General features: G+C 36.8%; 1 protein-coding gene across 1 annotated transcript in view; it reads right to left on the bottom strand.

Moving 5' to 3' along the window:
* Positions 1-8,820: 8,820 nt before the first annotated feature.
* The window catches only part of RERG (RAS like estrogen regulated growth inhibitor), a 113,776-nt gene continuing 102,135 nt past the window's right edge, over positions 8,821-20,461 (bottom strand). The window contains exons 4-5 of the mRNA XM_021690541.1: positions 12,111-12,184; positions 8,821-10,551 (exon numbers count right to left, since the gene is read on the bottom strand). Coding sequence (XP_021546216.1) covers positions 10,144-10,551; positions 12,111-12,184 — 482 coding nt within the window. The 3' untranslated portion in view covers positions 8,821-10,143. The remainder of the gene's footprint in view (positions 10,552-12,110; positions 12,185-20,461) is intronic.

Below are 20,461 nucleotides of genomic sequence, written 5' to 3'. Positions count from 1 at the left end.
TATTCTTAAAACTACTCGTTCATAGAATAACCAATTTTCTTCTCTCATAAAACATGTCAGGAAGAGACAGACACATGCACATACGCACACTCTCAAGCTCAGGAAGCCCAAACACTCATTCACAGGTTCCTAAGGAAAGAATGAAATGATGTTTGGATTCACTAGAATAGAATGGAACATTTACTTGCAATGGGTCTCTGTTGACTGGAGGTACTTTAGTATGGTATGGGAGCATGGAGAATTGAAATGAAACTCTTATTTAAAAATAAAATATTGACAGTTTATTAGGAGTGGAAAAGATGCAAATTAAAAACCTATTCTGAGATGTTGAACATTTGTTTTAAATAGATTTCAGGAAGGTGTTCTTTGACTTGACCTCATTGCTGAATTCCCAAATGAAAGACAGGTTTCTTTTTATAAATTTTTGAGATATAATTTATATATAATAAATTAACATTTATATAATAAATTAACATGTGAAAATAATTTCACATTTACAAATAAATGAGTTTTAGAAAGTGTATAAAGTCCTGTAACTACTGCTACATTTATAATAGAGCATATTTCCATCACCCCAGAAAGTTCCCTTGAGTCCCTTAGTGCTCTCTTCCTATCTGTTACCTTTAGGCTCTGGTGACCACAGATCTGCTTTTACTATCGTTTTCCTTTTCTAGGATTTTGTATAGATGGAATTTTATCATATGCAGTATCCTGTGTCTGGCTTCTTTTACTTAGCATAATGCTTTCAGAGTCATGCAGTAGTTTGCTGTGTTCAGTGTTGAGTGGCATTTCAGTGTAGATACACCACAGTTTGTGTATTCAGTCACTCGCTGATAGAAAGTGGACTTGTTGCCAAGCTTGTGGGTTTTTTTGGGGGGGAAATTATGAATAAAGCTGCTGTAAATGTTGGCAGACAGGTCTTTATGTGAACATAGATTTTCTTTTATCTTGGGACCTAGGAAAGGATTGCTGAGTCTTATGTTAAGTACATGTTGAACTTTATAATAACTGTCAGCCTGTTCTCCAGATTGGCCGTCCCACCTTGCAACTCCACTGGTGTATGTATGAGAGTTCCAGGATGTAGACATCTCCACCAATATGTGTATCATCAGTCTTTTTTTGAATTTTAGCCTTTCAAGTGGGTGTGTACTAGTAATGTAGTACACTTTTAATTTGTATTTTCCTAATGTCTGATGATGTTGAACATCTTTTCATATGATTGTTTGCCATTTGTATATCTTCTTTGGTGAATTATCTATTCAAAACTTTTACCCAATATTTTAACCAGAATATTTGTCTTATTATTGAGTTCTAAGAGTTCTTCATATATTCTGGATATACATCTTTGGTGAGATATGTATTTCCCATATTTTTTTCCTATCTGACTTGCTGTTGCATTTTCTTAAAGTCTCTCAAAATCATAACTTTTTAATTTTGTTTTTATTTGTGCTTTTTGTGCTCTAAGAGATCCTTGCCTAAATCAAGGTGACAAAAATTTTCTTCTACGTTTTCTACTGGAAGTTTTATAGCGTTAGCTCTTTTATTTAGGTCAAAGATCCATTTAGAATTTAAATTTTGTATATAATACGAAGTATGGGTTGATATTCATTTATGTATTTTTGCAGACAGATATGCCATTGTTCTCGCATCATTTGTTGAAAACAATGTTCTTTTTCAATTGAATTATCTTTGTACCTCTGTCAAAAATCAATCAATCTTATGGGGTAGTCCTACTTCTGCTCAATCTGTTCTGTTCCATAGATCTATATGTCTATCCTTACACTAATAACATGTTATCTTGATGGGTATAGCTTTATAATAAGCATTTAAAATCAGGTAGTTTAAGTTCTTTAACATTTTCCTTCTTTTCAAAAATTATTTTGACTATTCTAGGTCCTTAGATATTGGTTCAATATCAGTTTTAGAATCAGCTTGTCTACCTTACAAAATAGCCTGCTAAAATTGTGATTGACAGGGGGTCTGGGTGGCTTAGTTGGGTAAGCGTCTGCCTTCAGCTTGAGTCCTGATCCCAGGGACCTGGAATTGAGCCCCGCATCAGGCTCCCTGCTCAGCAGGGAGTCTGCTTCTCCCTCTCTCTCTGCCCCTTCTCTTGCTCACGCTATCTCTCTCGCTCACTCTCTCGCAAATAAATAAATAAAATCTTAAAAAAATAAAATAAAATTGTGATTGGCATTTTGTTGAATATGTAAATCAAATTAGAGAAAACTAACTTTTTAACAATATTGAGTTTTCCAACCCATGGACATGGCATATCTCTGCATTTATTTGTAGATTCCTTAGGATTTGCTATACAAATGATCATGTCATCTGCAAATGAAAATTATTTACTTCTCCATTCCCTTACCTTATTGCACTATCTAGAACCTATAGTATAATACTGAATATATGCAATGAGAGCATGCATACTTGCCTTGTTCCCTCTCTTGGGGAAAAAAGCTTTAAGTCTTTCAACATTAAGTATGATGTTAGCTTCAAAAAGTTTGAAGCTATGTTTTTTCAGAGTGAAGAAGTTCTCCCCTGGTCCTAGTTTGCCGGGAAACACTTTGGCTTTTGTTTTTTTATGCCATGAATTGGTATTGGATTTTATAAAAATACTTTTGTGAATCCATTGAGATTATTATAAGATTGTATCTTCATTTGTTAAAATTGTGAATTACATTAATTGATTTTCGAGTGTTAAACCAACTTCACAATTGCTAATATTAATCCCTTTAGATCATGGTGCATGTGTATATATATGTGGTCTTGATTTGCTAAAATTTTGGTAAGGAGTTTTGTTTCTATTTCATGAGGACTATTGGTCTGTGGTTCAGCAGGTTGTTCCAACATTTACAATGTACTCATTCAACTCATCACTGCCTACCTTCAAATAATATAATTACATTTTATCATTCTTTTTTAAAAAGATTTATTTATTTATTTGTCAGAGAGAGAGAGCACAAGCAGGGGGAACGGCAGGCAGAGGGAGAAGCAGGCTCCCTGCGGAGCAAGGAGCCCGATATGGGACTGGATTCCAGGAACCTGGGATCGAGCCCCGCGTCGGGCTCCCCGCTCCACGGGAAGCCTGCTTTCCCTCTCCCACTCCCCCTGCTTGTGTTCCCTCTCTCGCTGTGTCTCTGTCAAATAAATGAAATCTTTAAAAAAAATTTTTTTCTCTTTATTGTTGCTTTTCAGGAATTTGATTTTGATGTTCCTTGGTGTTGTTTCCTCCGCTTTTTATTCCTGAGGTCTCATGTGATTTTTGTCTCACAGATCATTGATCTTTTCTTCATTATTGACTTTTTAGTCTCTTTTGCTTCTCTTTGCTTCATTTTGGATATTTTTTAGTGCTATGTCATCAAGTTTACTGGTCATTTCTTTAGGGTCTAATCTAATGTTAATCCAATTTAGTGTTTTATTATTTTAGATATTTTATTTTCCATTCTTAAAGTTACATTTGGAGGGCGCCTGGGTGGCTCAGTCGGTTAAGCATCCAACTCTTGGTTTCGGCTTGGATCATGATCTCAGGGTGATGGGATCGAGCCCTGCATCGAGCATGGAGTCTACTAGAGATTCTCTCCCTCCCCACCCCCCCTCTGTCCTTCCTCCTGTTCATGCACTCCCTCTCTCTTGCACTCTCTCTCTCAAATACATACATAAATAAATCTTTTAAAAAAAGTTATATTTGGGCCTTCTTTATATCTTTCATTTCTGTCCTTATTATACTCATGTCTCTCTCTACCTTCTTGAGCATATAAAGCATATTTATAATAGCTATCTTAAGTTTCTTATTTGTTACTTCAATCATCTGTCATTTCTCACTCTGTTCCTATTTATGGGTCATATTTTCCTGTTTCTTAGCATTCATGGTACTTTTCAACTGGATGTCGGCATTGTAACTCATTTGGGTGCAGGATTTTATTTTAACTCATCACTGTATAGTGTATTAGATATGTTTCTAGCACAAAATCAAGTTACCTGGACTCAGTTTGAAAAATTTCAGACTTGCTTTTAAGCTTTGATGGGGCAGATACTTAACAGCTTGGTCTAGGACTAGTTTAGACTCATAATTAACACAATATCTTTTTGAGGCCTTGTGTATTACCTGATGCTTAAATATTACAAGGTCTTTCCACTCTGGCCAATGGAAATACAAACTATTCCCAGTCCTATGTACACTCCCCAAGTTTTGGCCTATTGTTTTTTGGTGTTTTTTATCCAGCTTCAAATAAATTTTTCCCACCATGCAAAGATCCATACTCTGCCTAAGACTAAAGGGAACCCTTCTAAAGATCTCTAGAGGTTTCACTCTGTAAAGCTCCTTTCCTTCCAGAAATTCTATCCCACAGATTCTTACAACTTGGCCTCCTCAAACTGATTTTTGTCTCCTCAACTCAGTAAGACTGCCAGGCTGTTTCAGTATGTACTACTTCCTGCAACTTGCCATTTGGCAGTAGGTTGGCATGATTTCAGTTTACCTCATTTTTCCCCCTTCTCTCTGGGATCACTGTAATGCTCGTTGTTCAAAGCCTGAAAACCATTGTTTCATATATTTTGTCTGATTGCTTTGACTTGTTTAATATGTAAGGGTAAATTTGGTATCTGTTACTCCATTGCAGCAAGATGAATGCTATACTTTTAACACTGAAAATAAAAATCTATCCCTACTGAGGCAAAGTAAATCTTGCTTCATTCACAGTCATGAAAACGAAGCTCAGCTTCCAAATAACTAGTAGTCTTAACTTGTTTAGGAGTGGCATCAACAAGATGGCTAAATAAGACTTCCCTCACAGGTATCCTCCCCCCAACAGCAATAATCTGGCATGTATCCATGGACAAAAAGTGCCTTTGTAGGAACTTTGAAACTCAAGTGGGAGATTTTGAAACCACAGTTCAGTCTAAGACTGAAGAAAGCCATTTTGAGAAGACAGGCTCACAACCAGGTAGCTGACTTGCCAACCGAGGTCCCAGCTACAGACACAGAAACAGGCTCCACACCTGTGAGAACTTGGCTAGAGCCCCCTTTGGTTTTGAGGTCTATCACCAGCACCACAGGCTAAGGGACCCAGAAGGCGACACAGCCACCTGTGTGTTGAGTAATAGACATACAGACTCAGTGCCAGCTGTGGACCCTGATGTGTCCTGTGAACAGGCTCCAGTCCCTCTCAGCTCTGGTCCAAGAGCCCCTGCAGGGAAAGCCCACCAAATCTGGTCAGACTGCAGACTCTGAAAGGGCCTTGTAACTAGGCTCCAGCCCATCCCAGCCAGTCCATGGGACCCTGCAGGAGATGCTCCCACCTGCACCCCTGAAGGTCTTGAAAGGGCCCTATACTAGGCATCAGCTCCCTCCTACCTGCGTCACAGGGAGCTGGCAAGGAACCAGGCAGGATAAATTCCAATCTGGGCCCCCAGAGATTATAGAAGGTCCCTAAATGCAGAAATCTTTTTAATAAATAATGTTGGAGAGACTAGATAATTCACATGCGAAGGAGTGAAATTGAATCCCTATTTTACAGCACTTATAAAAATAACTTGAAATGGATTAAAAACTTAAATGTAAGACCTGAAACCATTAATCTTCTAGAGGAAAACATAGAGAAAACTCTTTGACATTGATCTTGGCAATGAATTTTTGGATATGATACCAAAAGCACAAGCAACAAAAGCAAAAATAAACAAGTGGGAGTACATGAAATTAAAAAGCTTCTCTACAGCAAAAGTAACAACAGAAACAAGCAGCAACCTATGGAATGGGAAAAAAATATTTGCAAGACAAAAATTAGATGAAGGGTTAACATCCAAAATATATAAGGAACTCATAGAACTCAATAGCAAAAACAATAATAATAAATAATAATCCAAATAAAAAATGGGTAAAGGGCCTGAATAGAAAAATTTCCAAAAAACATACAGATGGGCAACAGGCACATGAAAAGATGCTCATCATCACTAATTATCAGGGAAATGCAAATAAAAGCCACAATAAGATATCACCTCATACCTGTTGGAATGGTATTGTCCAAAAGACAAGAGACAACAAGTATTGGTGAGGATGTGGAGAAAGAAACCCTAGTGCACTCTTGGTGGGAATGTAAGTTGGTACAACCAATATAGAAAACAGCAGGGAATCCAGCAATCCCATTTCTGGGTATATATCAGAAGGAAATGAAATCATTATCTCAAGGAGATAGCTGGACCGTCATGTTCATTGCAGCATTATTTACAATAGCCAAGATGTGGAAACAAGTGTTCATCAATGGATAAATAGATTTTTTTAAAAAGTGAGATAGATACATACATACACATATTTGAATATTATTTAGCCAGAAAAAAGGAAGAAATCTTGTCCTTTGTGATAACATAGGTAGACTTTGAGGGCATTAGGCTAAATTAAATAAGTCATATAGAGAAAGGCGTATGTTATATGATCTCACTGATATGTGAAAACTAAAAAAAAAAGTCATAGAAACAGATTATAGAATAATGGTTGTCAGGGGTGGGGGAGATGGGGAGATGTTGGTGAAAATCTCCAAACTTCCAATTATAAGATGAGTAAGTTCTGGGGATCTAACATTCAGCATGGTCACTATTGTTAACAATGTTGTATTATATATACTTGAAAGTTGTTAAGAGAGTAAATCTTGAATACTCTCACCACAAAAAAAAAGGTAATTATGTGAGGTGATGACTATGTTAATGAATGTCATTATGGTAATCATGTCACAATATATACACGTATCACATCCTCGTGTTGTATACCTTAAACTTACACAATGTTATATGTCAATTACAACTCAATAAAGCTGAAAAAAAAAATGGGCACTGGTTTCCAAGCATAAACAGCAAACTTTCCTTCAAATTCCATTTTAGAACAAACAGTTGTATAGTCTCAAGGCTTAGTAATACCCAAACCTAAAAATTTATTCTTAATTTTGTTCACCTAATAGGAGCTATTTTAACATATTATCAGGCTCAATTTTTAAATATCATGGCTTGAGAGCATGAATAGACAAATAGACCAATGAAACGGAATGGACAGTTCAAAACCAGACATATATGTATGCTAAACATAGCATTTCAAATCTATGGAGAAAATATATTTATGTCATTTTTTCCCCCTCAGAATCCCCCAATAAGTTCTTAGCTCAGGACAATTCAACATTACTCTGATTAAATCTGGCCCAATGAACTGGCCACTTTCTTATAATCCTCAAAGTGGACACAGGCTGGTTTAAGAAGAAATCTTATTTGGTACTATACGTTGAACATCAAGTGTTGTGTTTATCTATGTACATGTAAGTATTACATATGTTATTTGAAAGGAAGATCCTGAATTATGGTTCTTTCCCTCAGTGCTGTGAGGCATATGAATACAAACCCAATATTTAGAAATAACGTTTTTTGAATCTTGGACGAAAAGAAAAACAACTACAAACAGCAAGTGTTGGTAGTGGTAGTATGGTGATAACAACCCATTATTATTCAAGAACACACAGGTTTCCATCATTAAAATATTCTATTAAAAAACCCAACTTATTTATAACCTTCATTTGTGGAGAAGCCTGGGGCATGAGAAGAATAACTAATTTATATTTGTGAAATCTCATGTTCTTCTGTAATTATCCGTTGGCACGTATGCCAGTGGTTCTTTGAATTTTTAACAGGTCTGGATTTGTATGTATATGTCTAGGGAAGTTGCTGGTGTTGTTGACTGTGAATTTCACTTCCTTAGTGTTTGACCCAAATGGCACCCAGGTTTTTCACTATGCTTCCTTAGGAGCTTGCTCTTTATAAGAACTGGCTGAGGTTCATCTGCAAGTATAGGTATCAGACAGTGAAAGAGGCTGTGATTCTGGAAGGTGGCAACATTTAAAAAATATTTTTACTTCCCTTTCCCCTTCCATACCATATCTAGATGGACATTACTGAAAATGAATCATAGCCAGATTATCTTCTTGGTCCTTTAATATGTAGTTACCTAAATTGGCAGTTTTATGAATTTTTGACATTTTTCTTACTTCCAAGTGCCTTATTTTTCTCTTTCTTTTAATTCCTTTCCTCTGCTCTATCTTCTGGTTTTTTGTTTTTGTTTTTGTTTTGTTTTGTTTTGTTTTTGTCCTGAAGAATGATATAAATGTCTCTCTCAACTGCTTTTAATTACTACACTCACGATCACCTTTCACGTCTCCATATTTTGGTTCCATGCTATTCCTTTTGGCTATAATATTTTCACCATCTTTCTTTCCTGGGTTACTTGTATGTATTCTTCAATGTTCAGCTAAGACACTATCGAATGTACTAAATTGTGTTAATTTATATGCCCAGCTTATATATAAATATTTCCTAATGAATGAATGAAAGCATAATTGAAGCAAATCTTCCCTAAATTTTCTCCTTCCTGTGTCTTCATCCCCACAGCTCCAGAACAAGGGCTTTATGTCAGTCTACTAATATACTGCATTGGATAATAGTATGGGCTCTACAGTCTCACTGCCTCTCTGGGTTCAAATCCTGGCTCTAACCATTAAATAGCTGTGCAGTCACTTTTCCTTGTAGCTCAATATCTTCATCCCTGCAGTTGTGATCATAGCAATATCACTTGTGTAGGGTATTTGAGGATTCAATGAGATAATACATAAAGTGCCTAAAATAACACCTAAGCATTTTACAAAAATAGCTATTATATGAACAGGAGCTTATTTTTTATATCGCATTCACTGCTTTGTCAACTCTACAACTTGATTGTCTACTCAAGTTTCTCCTAAAGTTACAACCTTTTCACGCTATCACAAGAAAGACTGCTCGAATGTGACAGAATGTGAAAATTATGCTTTTTATTATATCACATAAAATAATTACATCAATTTATCCAAATGCATTGGTGAATTAAAGCTTCCAGCTCTTACAAATTTTTACACATATATCTATGCATTTATAAATACACACATATGTGAAAGATATATATTTTCTTCTAAAATAAAGTGCCCAAATCTTGATATATGGGGGCATAAGAGGGAAAAAAAACATAAAGTTTTATCAGTTACAGACTGTACTTTCACAATATAGGAATCTGTTTTATACACATTTATTCAGGGATAGTGAACTTCAATCACACATTCTTTTCTGAATTCTAAGTGAATTAATTTATCCAAAATGGAAGTCATTTAGCCAATTTAATGAATCAGAGGCTACTTTTTCTTACTGTGCCTGGCATTAGAGCCTTGGCTCCCCAGTGGAAGGGTAGCTCAGCTTCATTCTTAATTTTCCTGTTTTTTTGGACTGTTGTCTTTCTGCTAAGATGATAAGCAGAGAGAGAGAGAAATGAATCAGACATCTCCGATTCTAAATCCTCTGTTAGCATTCAGTGAAGTCAGGATTTGGTGAAAAGACTCCTAATGTCTTTACATGACCCTGGGCTTGGTGAGAAATGGCCCAGCAGGATCTGAATTGAAGGATCCTTCTGCCTCTCTTATAGTGAAACTTTATTGAAGCCACAGAAGAAGAATCAGAGTACAAGGATCAAGAGCTCATTGAGAGAACCCACTCGAATTGAAAGGGAACTCTACTACAGTGGAAAACTTTGTGACAACGCGTTTGAATTCAAGAACAAAATAAGGGTTAAAGAAAAGCTAGACAATTTGAGATAATTATGAAAATCCTCAATTCAAAGAGGAACTAGGGCTCTACTCCCTGCTCCAGTATCTCAGCGGCTCTTCCTGGGTTTTTACTGTATTTTCTATTACCTTCCACTTTTAAGATGATCATTTGAAGTCTTTGACAAGGAATGAAATTTCAAGATGCCTTAGAAAAGTCTTGAAGCAAGGTGAGGATGCCTAAGAATAGCTTAATACAAACCCAGCCATTTCAGAATCTCTGGTGATTATAGGTTCAAACTGCAATAGAGTGCATCTTATTCAAGCAGGAAAGGGAGAAATTGTCAGCACTAAAATTGCATAAAACACTCTATAACTTTTCAACATATGGGAGACCTGGGAACAACCGGAAGCCCAGACATTTCCCAGAGTCAGAACAAGGAATGGAGTATTTTCTTTTATTTTAGGGGGGCCAACAGGAGTAAAGGGCGAGAAAGTGTTTCCAATTACCCGACCCACCTCAGTAGGGCTTTTGCAAGAACAGAGCCACCTAACTACTGATTTTGGTAAGCATCTTGTTAATGGCTTGTTTGACGTGCGTGGTGGAGCTGCGTCGCCTCGTCTTGCCCTGGACCATCCTCCTGCGACGCACCTCTCGACATAGCTCATAGAATATCTCAGTGATGTTCCCTTCTCCAGTGCAGGCAGAACACTCATAAAAAGCACATGCCAATTCAGTAGCCAGCTTCTCCCCTTCTTCCGTACTAACCTGTCTGGAGTGGTCCAAGTCAGCTTTGTTTCCAACCAAGATGAGAGTCACATTCTTGGGCTTTTTGATCTCATCCAGGATGTTCTTAAGTGGCAGCACTTCTTCAAAACTTCCTCGGTCAGTAATGTCATAGACCAGCACAAAGCCTTCCCCCCATCGCATGTGTCCTTCCCTCTGAATGGTATCTTCCTGTTGACAAGGAAACAATGGCAGTTGGGGAACTGGAAGTTATCAGATGTTGCTCATGCCAGTAGTGAGTCCTTAATTACTATTCTTTATATTCGTTGTCATTAAAATTTCTTGATAGTCTGCCTACACAGGCTTCCTTTCTCAATCAGTTTGGAATAGGAGCATTACTTACTCATAGCAGGATATGTCGGGGAACTAAAAATGTTCTAACTGCATAGACCTTTAACTTTCTGCTTCTAATTTTCTTCTTGCCATATCATTAAATCCGTAATTACAAGAACTATAAAGAAATTATCTTAGCGGAGCACACTGCCTCCCAGGCTTTCATCACAATCAAAGAATTGGCAAGTAGGTAACAGACAAGTAGGCCTTATGCCACTCTTTAGAGATCAGATTTAGGGGCACAGCTTAGTGAATGGTTTTGATTTCATTTTTTGCTTTAATCTCTTTTGCCTTCAGATTCTAGACAATTGGGCACCAGGGACACAAAAACAGTGAAAAATTGTAGAGAGAGTCAAACTCAAAGTCAGGAGCTTTTGGCTTTTTTTTTCTATCTTAACACCTCCAAAATATTATACAGTCGCAATAATGATAGAAACTCATTTGAAGTGATTTTCAAAGGGGGTGATCATTCCTTCCTAGGGAAGTAGGATGCGAGATTTGAAAAGGCATTGCTCCCATGGGCTCAAATAACCTTTGCATGTAAGTCCCTGCCACCTCTCTCTAGAATCAGGGCTGTGTGGCCGGGAAAGCATATATAAGAAGGAGGTGATGATGAGAAATAAGTGTCTAGCTAGCTGCAAGAACATTTCTTGGATTAAATACTTAAATTCAAGTCTTCTTTGGATCATAGGTCACTGACAGAGCACCATGCAACCCTTCAGCTTCCTAATTTTCATTCCTAGTGTCACTTTATTCTTGAGAACTAAGCCTTTCTGCAAACCTATCTGTAATCTCAGAACTGACTGACATAGGGCAAATTTATATTAGCTTCCTTTTTAATGGATTGTTTGTTGTACAATTATGTGGCTCAAATTTTCAAAAGGATGTGTTGAGGTCTGGAAAGAATATTAGAGAGATTCCTGAAATAAAGCATTCTGAAAAGCAATTCTGAGGTGATGTAAGTTTAGAATATACTATATATGAAACTCTTAAGGATTCATCTTATACATAGGCATATAAGGCTCTGAGGACCTCCCCAGTAAAAATACCTGTTTAACTCGATCAGAGCATTTCAAAATACTTAACCATGAACCTCTTAATATTTTGCCATCCCCCCAAAATATATGTGGGTAATTCTATTCTAGATGATGTCATGTCAATATTACAGTATCATCAGTCCTCCCCCGACCCCACCGAAGTACTGGGTAATTTATATAAGGATGCATACATAAGCTGTTTCAAATGTTAGTATGTAAATAACTAGATAATTAAAGAAAAAAGTCTTCAGACATTATTAGTTAATTGGAGGAAAATGTCTTAATTTTTTTCATAGTATGCATGTACTCATCTCATATTTATTTGATCCAGAAAACATTTTAGCTGAAACCCTTATTCACCTGACCAGCAGTATCTAGTATCTCCATGGTGACAACTTCATCATCAATGGTTGCTTGGTGTCGGTAAGTTGATTCTGAGAGAATGAGCAAAAAAAGAAGGTAAAAAAGTAAATCAGTGCATGATTTTATTTGACACTTAAATTACAAAGTAGTCCCAGAAGTATGTCTGTTTGTATCACATAAGGAAATGTGCATCCTGGGCAGGAGAGGATGGACATGCAAGAATGTGCCAGCTCTCTGAGCTCCTGGAAGTCCAGGTTCTCATGGGGGAGCCACAGACTTTCAGGGTATAGCATGGGAGAATCTCCATGTCTCTTCGCTCATTTTATTCTCCTATGAGGCCAGCTTCCTGGTGTCTAAAATAAGACCTCTACATCCTAGACTGAGAAAGTGATTCCCACAAAATGCATGCTACCTTGATACCCCTAAAATCCAGTTTCAGGAAATCACTGGTAATGATTGTTCTTGACAAGATGACATACAAGCAGGAGCTGTTCATTTCCTTCAAGAACTCAAACTTGGAGATATATTTGACAACAGGGGAGGTGGATAGCCATCCATGTGAAAAATGAGCATGTAAAGCTATAAGAAACCCTCATGGTGGTAGAAGGCTGTTGGGTCACATGTTTGGGGGGTGTGAGGAAAGTGGAAGAGGGCTGGGCCACGTGGAGGAAGATGCAACAAAGGAGAGTTCTCCTGCTCATGTTCCCTCTTCAAGGTAGAAAAAGGACAACTGTGCAGTACCAGCTGTAGGCTGGTAGGTTAATATCAGAGTGGTCCCCAAACTCTACTGGGGTGAGTAGAAGTCAGCAGATGCAAGAACTTTGGGTGGTCTGAGTGTGCCTTTCACCACATGAAATGGAAACCAGAGGTTAAAATAAATACTAACTGGTCCTGCTCTGTATGAAAACTAGAACAGTTGAAATACCGAGCTCAATAAACGATTGACCGAGCCAGTGAAGGTCAGGTTGAGGAACTCTTCCAGAAGGCATCAGTATATGATAAGAAGAAGAAAAATGTAAAAGTAAAATATAAGAGAGATGGATAATAGAAATAGACATGTTATTATCTCTTATAAAATGAGCCTCAAAGAGAATAAAATACACAGGGGCTGAAAATATTTGAAGCTATAATAACTGAGAATTTCCCAGAATGAAAGGCCTTAAAACAGTTCAGATCAAAAGGACTAAAAGGACACACAAGGAAAAAAGTCCCATATATAAAACAATCACAGCAAAATTTAGGGATATCAATGATAAAGAAAAATTTTATAGGATCTATGGAAAAAAGCACATCACCTACAGAAGAACGTGGCTCAGATTGACATTAGACTTCTCACCAGCAAAACTGGATTTGAGATCCCAATGGAGTAAAACAAAGCAATCAAACCACATAGAAAGCAATCAAGAATTACAATTCTAGATGATACCAGTATATGGGGGGGGAGGGGAGAGACAAGAGGCAGATTTGAATGAGCTAATGTAGTTGTCTTACTCCTGAAGATGACATCATAAGAAAGAAGAGAAGTGACTTAAGTATTCAACTCAAATTAGAAGAGGAGCATAGAATAAATCCAAAAAGATATGAGGAAAGAAGTAAAAGAGAAAATCATAGAAGAAACAATTACCCAAGTTTAAGAGAACCAAAGCATGGGGCTTGAAAGGATTTTTAAAAAGAGGTGGGAATAGAGATAAAAATCTGGCAATACTGACTTGTAAATTAAAAGAGAAGGAGCAATCAAACACAATTTTGCATAAAAGAAGGAATAACTACATATTCTAATGAAATGAAAATAAAATAATGTTATGAACTATATACCAACAAATTTCAAACCCTGATAAATTCTCGGATTAAAAAATGCACGGATGGGTGCAGTGAGAACTAGAACACTTAACTCGGTCAGTAACCAGTAAGTAACTTAGATGTTAATTGTAGATCTCTTCTGATCATAAAAAGCAACTGCTTCCAGTTGGTTTTAAAGGAGATTTCTATAAATATTAAACAAGTTGTTCTAGAAAATAGAGGAAGGATAGTCATCCGATTCCTTTTGTGGGGCGTTATGCTGACTCTAATAAGAAGTATTACAAGAGTAATAAGAGAAAAAAGAAAAGACAATTGTAAGGTCACTTCGTTCTTGAACATAGATTCATAAATCCTAAATAAAATATTATCCAGTTGAATCCAATTAGTGTAACAAGAAAAGTACATCACGATCAGTTAAAGTTTATTTCAGAAATTCAAAGAGTGTTTAAAATCTATCAATGCATTTTTTTGTTTTTATTTAAATTCCAGTTAGTTATACACCTGGTGCTCATCACAAGTGCCCTCCTTAATCCCCATGACCTATTTCCCCCATTCCCCCACCCACCTCCCCTCTGGTAACCATCAGTTTGTTCTCTATAGTTAAGAGTCTGTTTCTTGGTTTTCCTCTCTTTTTTTCCCCTTACGATCATTTGTTTTGTTTCTTAAATTCCACATATGAGTGAAATCATATGGTATTTGTCTTTCCCTGACTGACTTATTTTGCTTAGCATAATACTTTCTAGCTCCATCCACATCACTGCAAATGGCAATATTTCATTCTTGTTTATGGCTGAGTAATATTCCATTATATATACACAGCACCTATTCTTTATCCATTCGTCAGTCTATGGACACTTGGGCTCTTGGATATTGTTTCTATCAATGCAGTTTAACACGGTAAAATGCTAAAGGAAAAAGAAGTACTAAACAAAAAAATCACACGATTACCTTTATAGGAAGATCTATAGAACAATGAAATTTATATAAATTTAATGTTTATGGATACACAGAAAAAAATGCCTTTTTCAAAAAAAATATGTAATACCTAGCATATACTGCTTACTATTTGAACAAGAATTGTTCTAAATGCTTAACTCATATTAATTCATTTAATCTTCACAAATATCTCTGCAGTAGGTATTACTATTATCTCCATGTTAACAAAGATAGGGAGGCACAACAACATTTAATAACTTGCTGAAGGTCATACAGAGTAAGTGGTAAGCAGTAGAGCTGACATTGGAACTAAGGAAGATTGCCTTTGGAATGAGGCTTATACTGCTATGCTAAAGCATCAAACTTATTAGATTATATACCTATGGGAAAGAGGAGGACAATGGTGTCACAGTGGGGGATGCAGGAAAAATAAAGTGAAGTCATATAAATAATATAGATAATAATAATAGAAATACATAACGTGAAAGATATAATAATGTAAAACAATATAAATGTAGTATAAATGATACAAAGGCTTTGCAAGCACATGACATGGTGCTGTGGATAGAAGAATATGATTCACTTAATTCTTTACACCTAAACTACCCAAATCACTAACCAATCAACCAACCAACCAAATCAACCTGCAAGTTTCTTTCTCATCAGGGTAGCCAGTAAGCCAGTCCTTTTATTTATTTGTTCTTTATTCTGACTTTCATTTCTTCATCTCATCAACTATTTTACAGGTCTTTTTTGACCACAGTTTTTTGTTACTTTGCTACAAATATAATCTCCTACCTAAAATACAAACCGCAGAAAGGAGGCTTAACTAAGCAGCATAACCTAGCCTTCTACCTGCCATCAGCCCTGTGTCATGATCATTGCCACAAGCATGGCGCATGGCTAGAGTTTTTTCTGAACAGTAAAATTTAAAAATGAAGTTATGTTCAATATATTTTAATAAGATTTTTTTGCACTATTGTCATTCTGTTAGAATAGGTAATCTGTATGTGGTATGTACAATGATTCTCAATTCTAGAACATTCCATCCCCCTACTCTTTATGTTGAAGGGGAGATTATTATTTTGTATAATTTAACGCTCTAAAGCACAATGTATAGCAACTTCTTATCTCTAAATGTTCTCTCAGTTATTTCCTTTTGCATCTTCAGCGCCCCAGCTTGAGGAGGAGAGGCCCAGACAGTAGCACGCAGGCCCGGATCTATGCCCTTTCTGTTTCTTCCACTACTGTTCTGTGGTGGCCTTTTTAAAGGGGCTGGCATCAGCCCTGCAGCCTGGAAAACAGAGTTCTGGGCTCTCTTCCATCTCTTTACACCAAAAGTTGTCTGACAGACAGGGACATTTTTCTCTGTTGTGTCCATGATAAATAGGATATGTATTTCAACCACAGAAGGCCACAGTAGGGGGGGAAATGAAATATAATGAAAATTGTATGAAGTTGTGTGATTCTTTGGCTGTTTGTTAACTGAAACGAAAATGATGGAATGCAGGAAATGAGGGAATGTCTTCCACAGACATAGCCCTGGGGAGAAGCAGTGATTTCATCGAAGTTGAGTACTGGTTTCATGCCATTTTGAGCCTTTTCTCTTTAAGCCTCTTCTCTCTCATTAGAAACCCATGTCTTCATGTAAACAGTGGAAGTATATAGCCCACACAGGCGAAATGTTGTGCCTCCATGTGCTAACTTCAATGCCGCTAATTTGAAAAAGATGTACGAAGCACTTTTTGGAATTAAACTCTACCGTTCATTCCAAAACAGAAGAGAAAATGTATATGTGTGTGGAGAATGGACACACTTTTTATTTTGTTCATCTAACCTAAAATGAAAATTCTGGGTCTTTTTTTTCTTTTTAAAGGGAAGGGGGGTGATCGTTTAAGGCATATATCTAAATGAACCAAAATAACATATACTATAAGACCAATATAAGTTTCAAGATGGAATTCAAGATGGTATATATTTTTAATATACTGAATTTCACTGCATATGAGCAATACATGATTTAAAACTTGCATTCAGTAACATTTTTATAAATAGAAGTAGATTTTGTATACTCTAAGAGAAGTTGGTGCTCAAAGGGACGTTGTAGATGGTTAATCCTTTTACTGACTTAGCTTTTTTGCAAATTTCAACATATTAATATGGACACTCAGCCAGTACAGTAACAACAGCCGTTAGTAATGCTGATTTATGCTACAGTGGAAATTGTACTGACTTGAGTTCTATTACTGGTCTAACCCCAAACCAGCCACATAATCTTGAATAAATTTACCTTATTGGACTTGTTTCCTTATTCGTCAAATGACGATCTCAAATTTCCTTGCTGTGCCGATATTGACTAGTTCCATGAGTTGGCTAAGCACCTTTGCTTTAGTTCAGATCATTTGTTCTGGGTGTGTCTCTCTCTTGTATAAGCCTTTCTTTCCAAACTGAGGGTATTGTAATGCAGGAAGGAAGAGTCAATTACAAAATCCAAGTGCCAGTGGGTCTGTCTCCCGATTCCTACCCTCAGTCCTGTCCGAGTCTTTATTCGTGAGATAGAGACCCCATAATCCATTCAAACACAGAGTAGGGTGCCTCAAATATAGTAGTTATAGTGGTAAGTGCTGACATGCAGTCTGTCTCTTCTTCTCCAAACATCGATCACACACACACACACATGCACAACTATACACCATCTAAGTCTTTGTCCATATTATCTGCCATGATCAACACTCTTTGAGGGTAAAAGGACTCTCAAAAGTAGGGATTCAGTTCTTGGGGATCTAATCAGAACATGGAACCTGTTGTTCTACAATGAGAACGTTACACTCACCACCATCAGGGGGCTTCCTGGTCAGATGGTGCAAGTCCCAAACCTCACAGGCTTCAGTGCTGGTTTTCAAATGCTACTCACAGACCAGCTCTGGTCTCTGATAAACATTTCACTGGTCCACAGTGAAATGAGAAAAATGAAAGGAAAACTAAAATTGCCCAATGTAAAGAATTGAACTTTTTTTCCTTAGCTTATATCCTTCAAACCACTTGGATGTTAAAAATATTTGCTTCTTCTACAAAACGCAAGTGCAAATAGACTATGGGTTTAGTTTTCTCTCATCCTCTCTCTCACCCTTGCTTGCATCCCTAATGGCAGTTCCTAAAATAATCCCTCTCCTTAAAAAACCAAAGAGCAAAACCCACTGAAACAAGAAGTCTGGGAGTCATTTGCTATCATAGTAGCAAACATTTCCTTCATAGATTTACCTCGGAGCAGTAGGTATTACAATTTTAATATGTTGAATGGTGTTCATAGTCTTCAGCTTCTCAGGGAGCAAAAATTCTGTCACAGGTTGAAAACACTGCACTATTAAGAAACTTTTTCCCTTTCCTTTCTTTTATTGAAGTATAATTAACATATAGTGTTGTAGTATGCCCCATGTTTTTTGAGGAAGGCTCTGAATTCAGAGTTCAAAGCTGGTTTTTGCAAATATGCCACTTAGCTTTTTAATGGTGGCTTTCCTTTTCGGTGGTGGTTTTGAAACTCTATGATAGTATGAAGTCAAGCCCAGGAAATGCTTGATTCATCTTGAATCAAATAGATGGGGAACCCCTGTAGACTAAAATACTGGTGACTTCTAGCGTGCGCATGCGCGCACGCGCACACGCACGCGCACGCACACACACGCACACGCACACGCACACACACACACACACACACACCAGTTTCCAGGGTGAGTTAATGAAACCCTCACCTGGAAGTGAGTCATACACCTGATACTCCTGAAGTCTGATCAACGCTCTTGTTGCTTAGCAGCAGTAATCCTTTTTGAGCGGTACGGTACAAGGTCACTCAATAAAGTTTCATTGTTCTTAATGAAGGAAGCCTGTATTATAAATAACTGATGCAGGCAGATCTCTATTAACAGCAGTTGTTTTTCAGAAGGAATAAAACAAAAGGAACAATAAAACAAAAAGGAATAAAACTGATTAAAAATAGTAACATTGGTTCCTGGAACATACTCAGAGAGGTAAAAAAAAATATGAGATCATTCTTTATAAGCTTCATCTTTTTGTTGAGATATACTGGGATTGCTAAGTGAAATCAGGATTTTTCTACTGAACTCCCCATAAACCATTAAGATTCTCAGGAACTTTGTAAAGCTTAGATAAGTAATGAAAATATAAGAGGAGAGTATTTATTTACGTGAAACAAACAATAGAAAGTAAATGATTTTTTAAAACCAAGTGCATTTTTGATCCAAATATATCATCTAAAGATTAGATTGTGGCTATGTTAAAAACATGTTAAAAATTTTTGATGCTGAAAAACTATTTAAAAGCAAAACCAGGGACACCGTGGTGGCTCAGTTGGTTAAGCATCTGTCTTCAGCTTAGGTCATGATCTCAGGGTCCTGGGATCAAGTCCCACATCCCCACATCTGGCTCCCTGCTCCGCGGGGAGCCTGCTTCTCCCTCTCTCTCTGATCCTCCCTCGGCTTATACTCTCTCTCTTTCTCTCTGTCAAATAAATAAAATCTTAAAATATAAAAGCAAAAACAGAGAAGTAAAGATTAATAAATGTAGAGGCATGGTATTAGATTTTAAAAAACTGAATACCATAAAGATGTGAATCTTCTCAAAGTAATTTACAGTTTTAATGCAATTCCAATCAAAATCATGTCATGTTATGATAGAGTTTTAAAAATTGGCCTGCAAGAATAAACTAGAAATACTAGCCAAGGTAATTGTGTAGAAAGTTAAAGAAAGAGGACTTTCTCTGCTGTGTGTCAGAATGTTCCAGAGAGCACACTTATCAAAAGAATGTGGTACTGGTGGTGGATATAAAAGGCAAATCTAGAGTTGCATCCCAGTGTAAATGATCCAATGTATTAAAAAAAAAAAAACAGCTTTGGAAGTAGGGGGGAAAAGTGGGGACTATTTAACAAACAATAGCAGGACAATTTGTCAACTATTTGGAAACACTGTTGGATCTTCAGTCTGCACTTCGCACAAAAATAAGTCCCAGATAGTTTAAAAAGTTATAAATTAAATAAACTATAAGATCAATCTGTATTCACGTCTTTGTTCAGTTTTTCTTCATAGTACTTATCACTATTTGACATCTATTTGTTTATTGACTCTTCCGTCTTTACTAGACTGTTAGCTCAAAAAAGCCAGAGGCTTTTTCTTTCTGTCTGTTGATTTATCTTCAGCACCTGGAATAATCTGACACATAGGAGGCATTTAATAATATTTGTTGACTGAATGAATAAAAGCAATGAAAAGAGGCACAAAAGGGAAGAAGTCTCCCTTTTAACCTGAATGTATGTAAGCTTGAAGTCATAACTGAACCAAACGAAATGAATTTTTTTAAAAAAGGGAATAATCTTTGCTCATTTCATTATTCTGAGTAAGGCCAGCTCAGCCTGGACTCTGGGCCTGGTAATGAAACGATGAATGCATGTTTCTCCCTCCTCCTCTGGATTCAAAGTTGTTGCCCTTTACAAAACCAGGTGGGGTCCCTGAAGCATAAAGAACAAAAACTCAAAAGGATTAATTTGGAATAAAATTTGAAGCTTAAATTAGAACCCATGGATTGTCAGCATTGTTTTCAG

This window comes from Neomonachus schauinslandi, chromosome 5, assembly GCF_002201575.2.
Source record: "Neomonachus schauinslandi chromosome 5, ASM220157v2, whole genome shotgun sequence".
Lineage (NCBI taxonomy): Eukaryota > Metazoa > Chordata > Mammalia > Carnivora > Phocidae > Neomonachus > Neomonachus schauinslandi.
The sequence above is the reverse complement of the archived record's forward strand: the minus strand, read 5'-3'. Positions and strand labels throughout refer to the sequence as shown.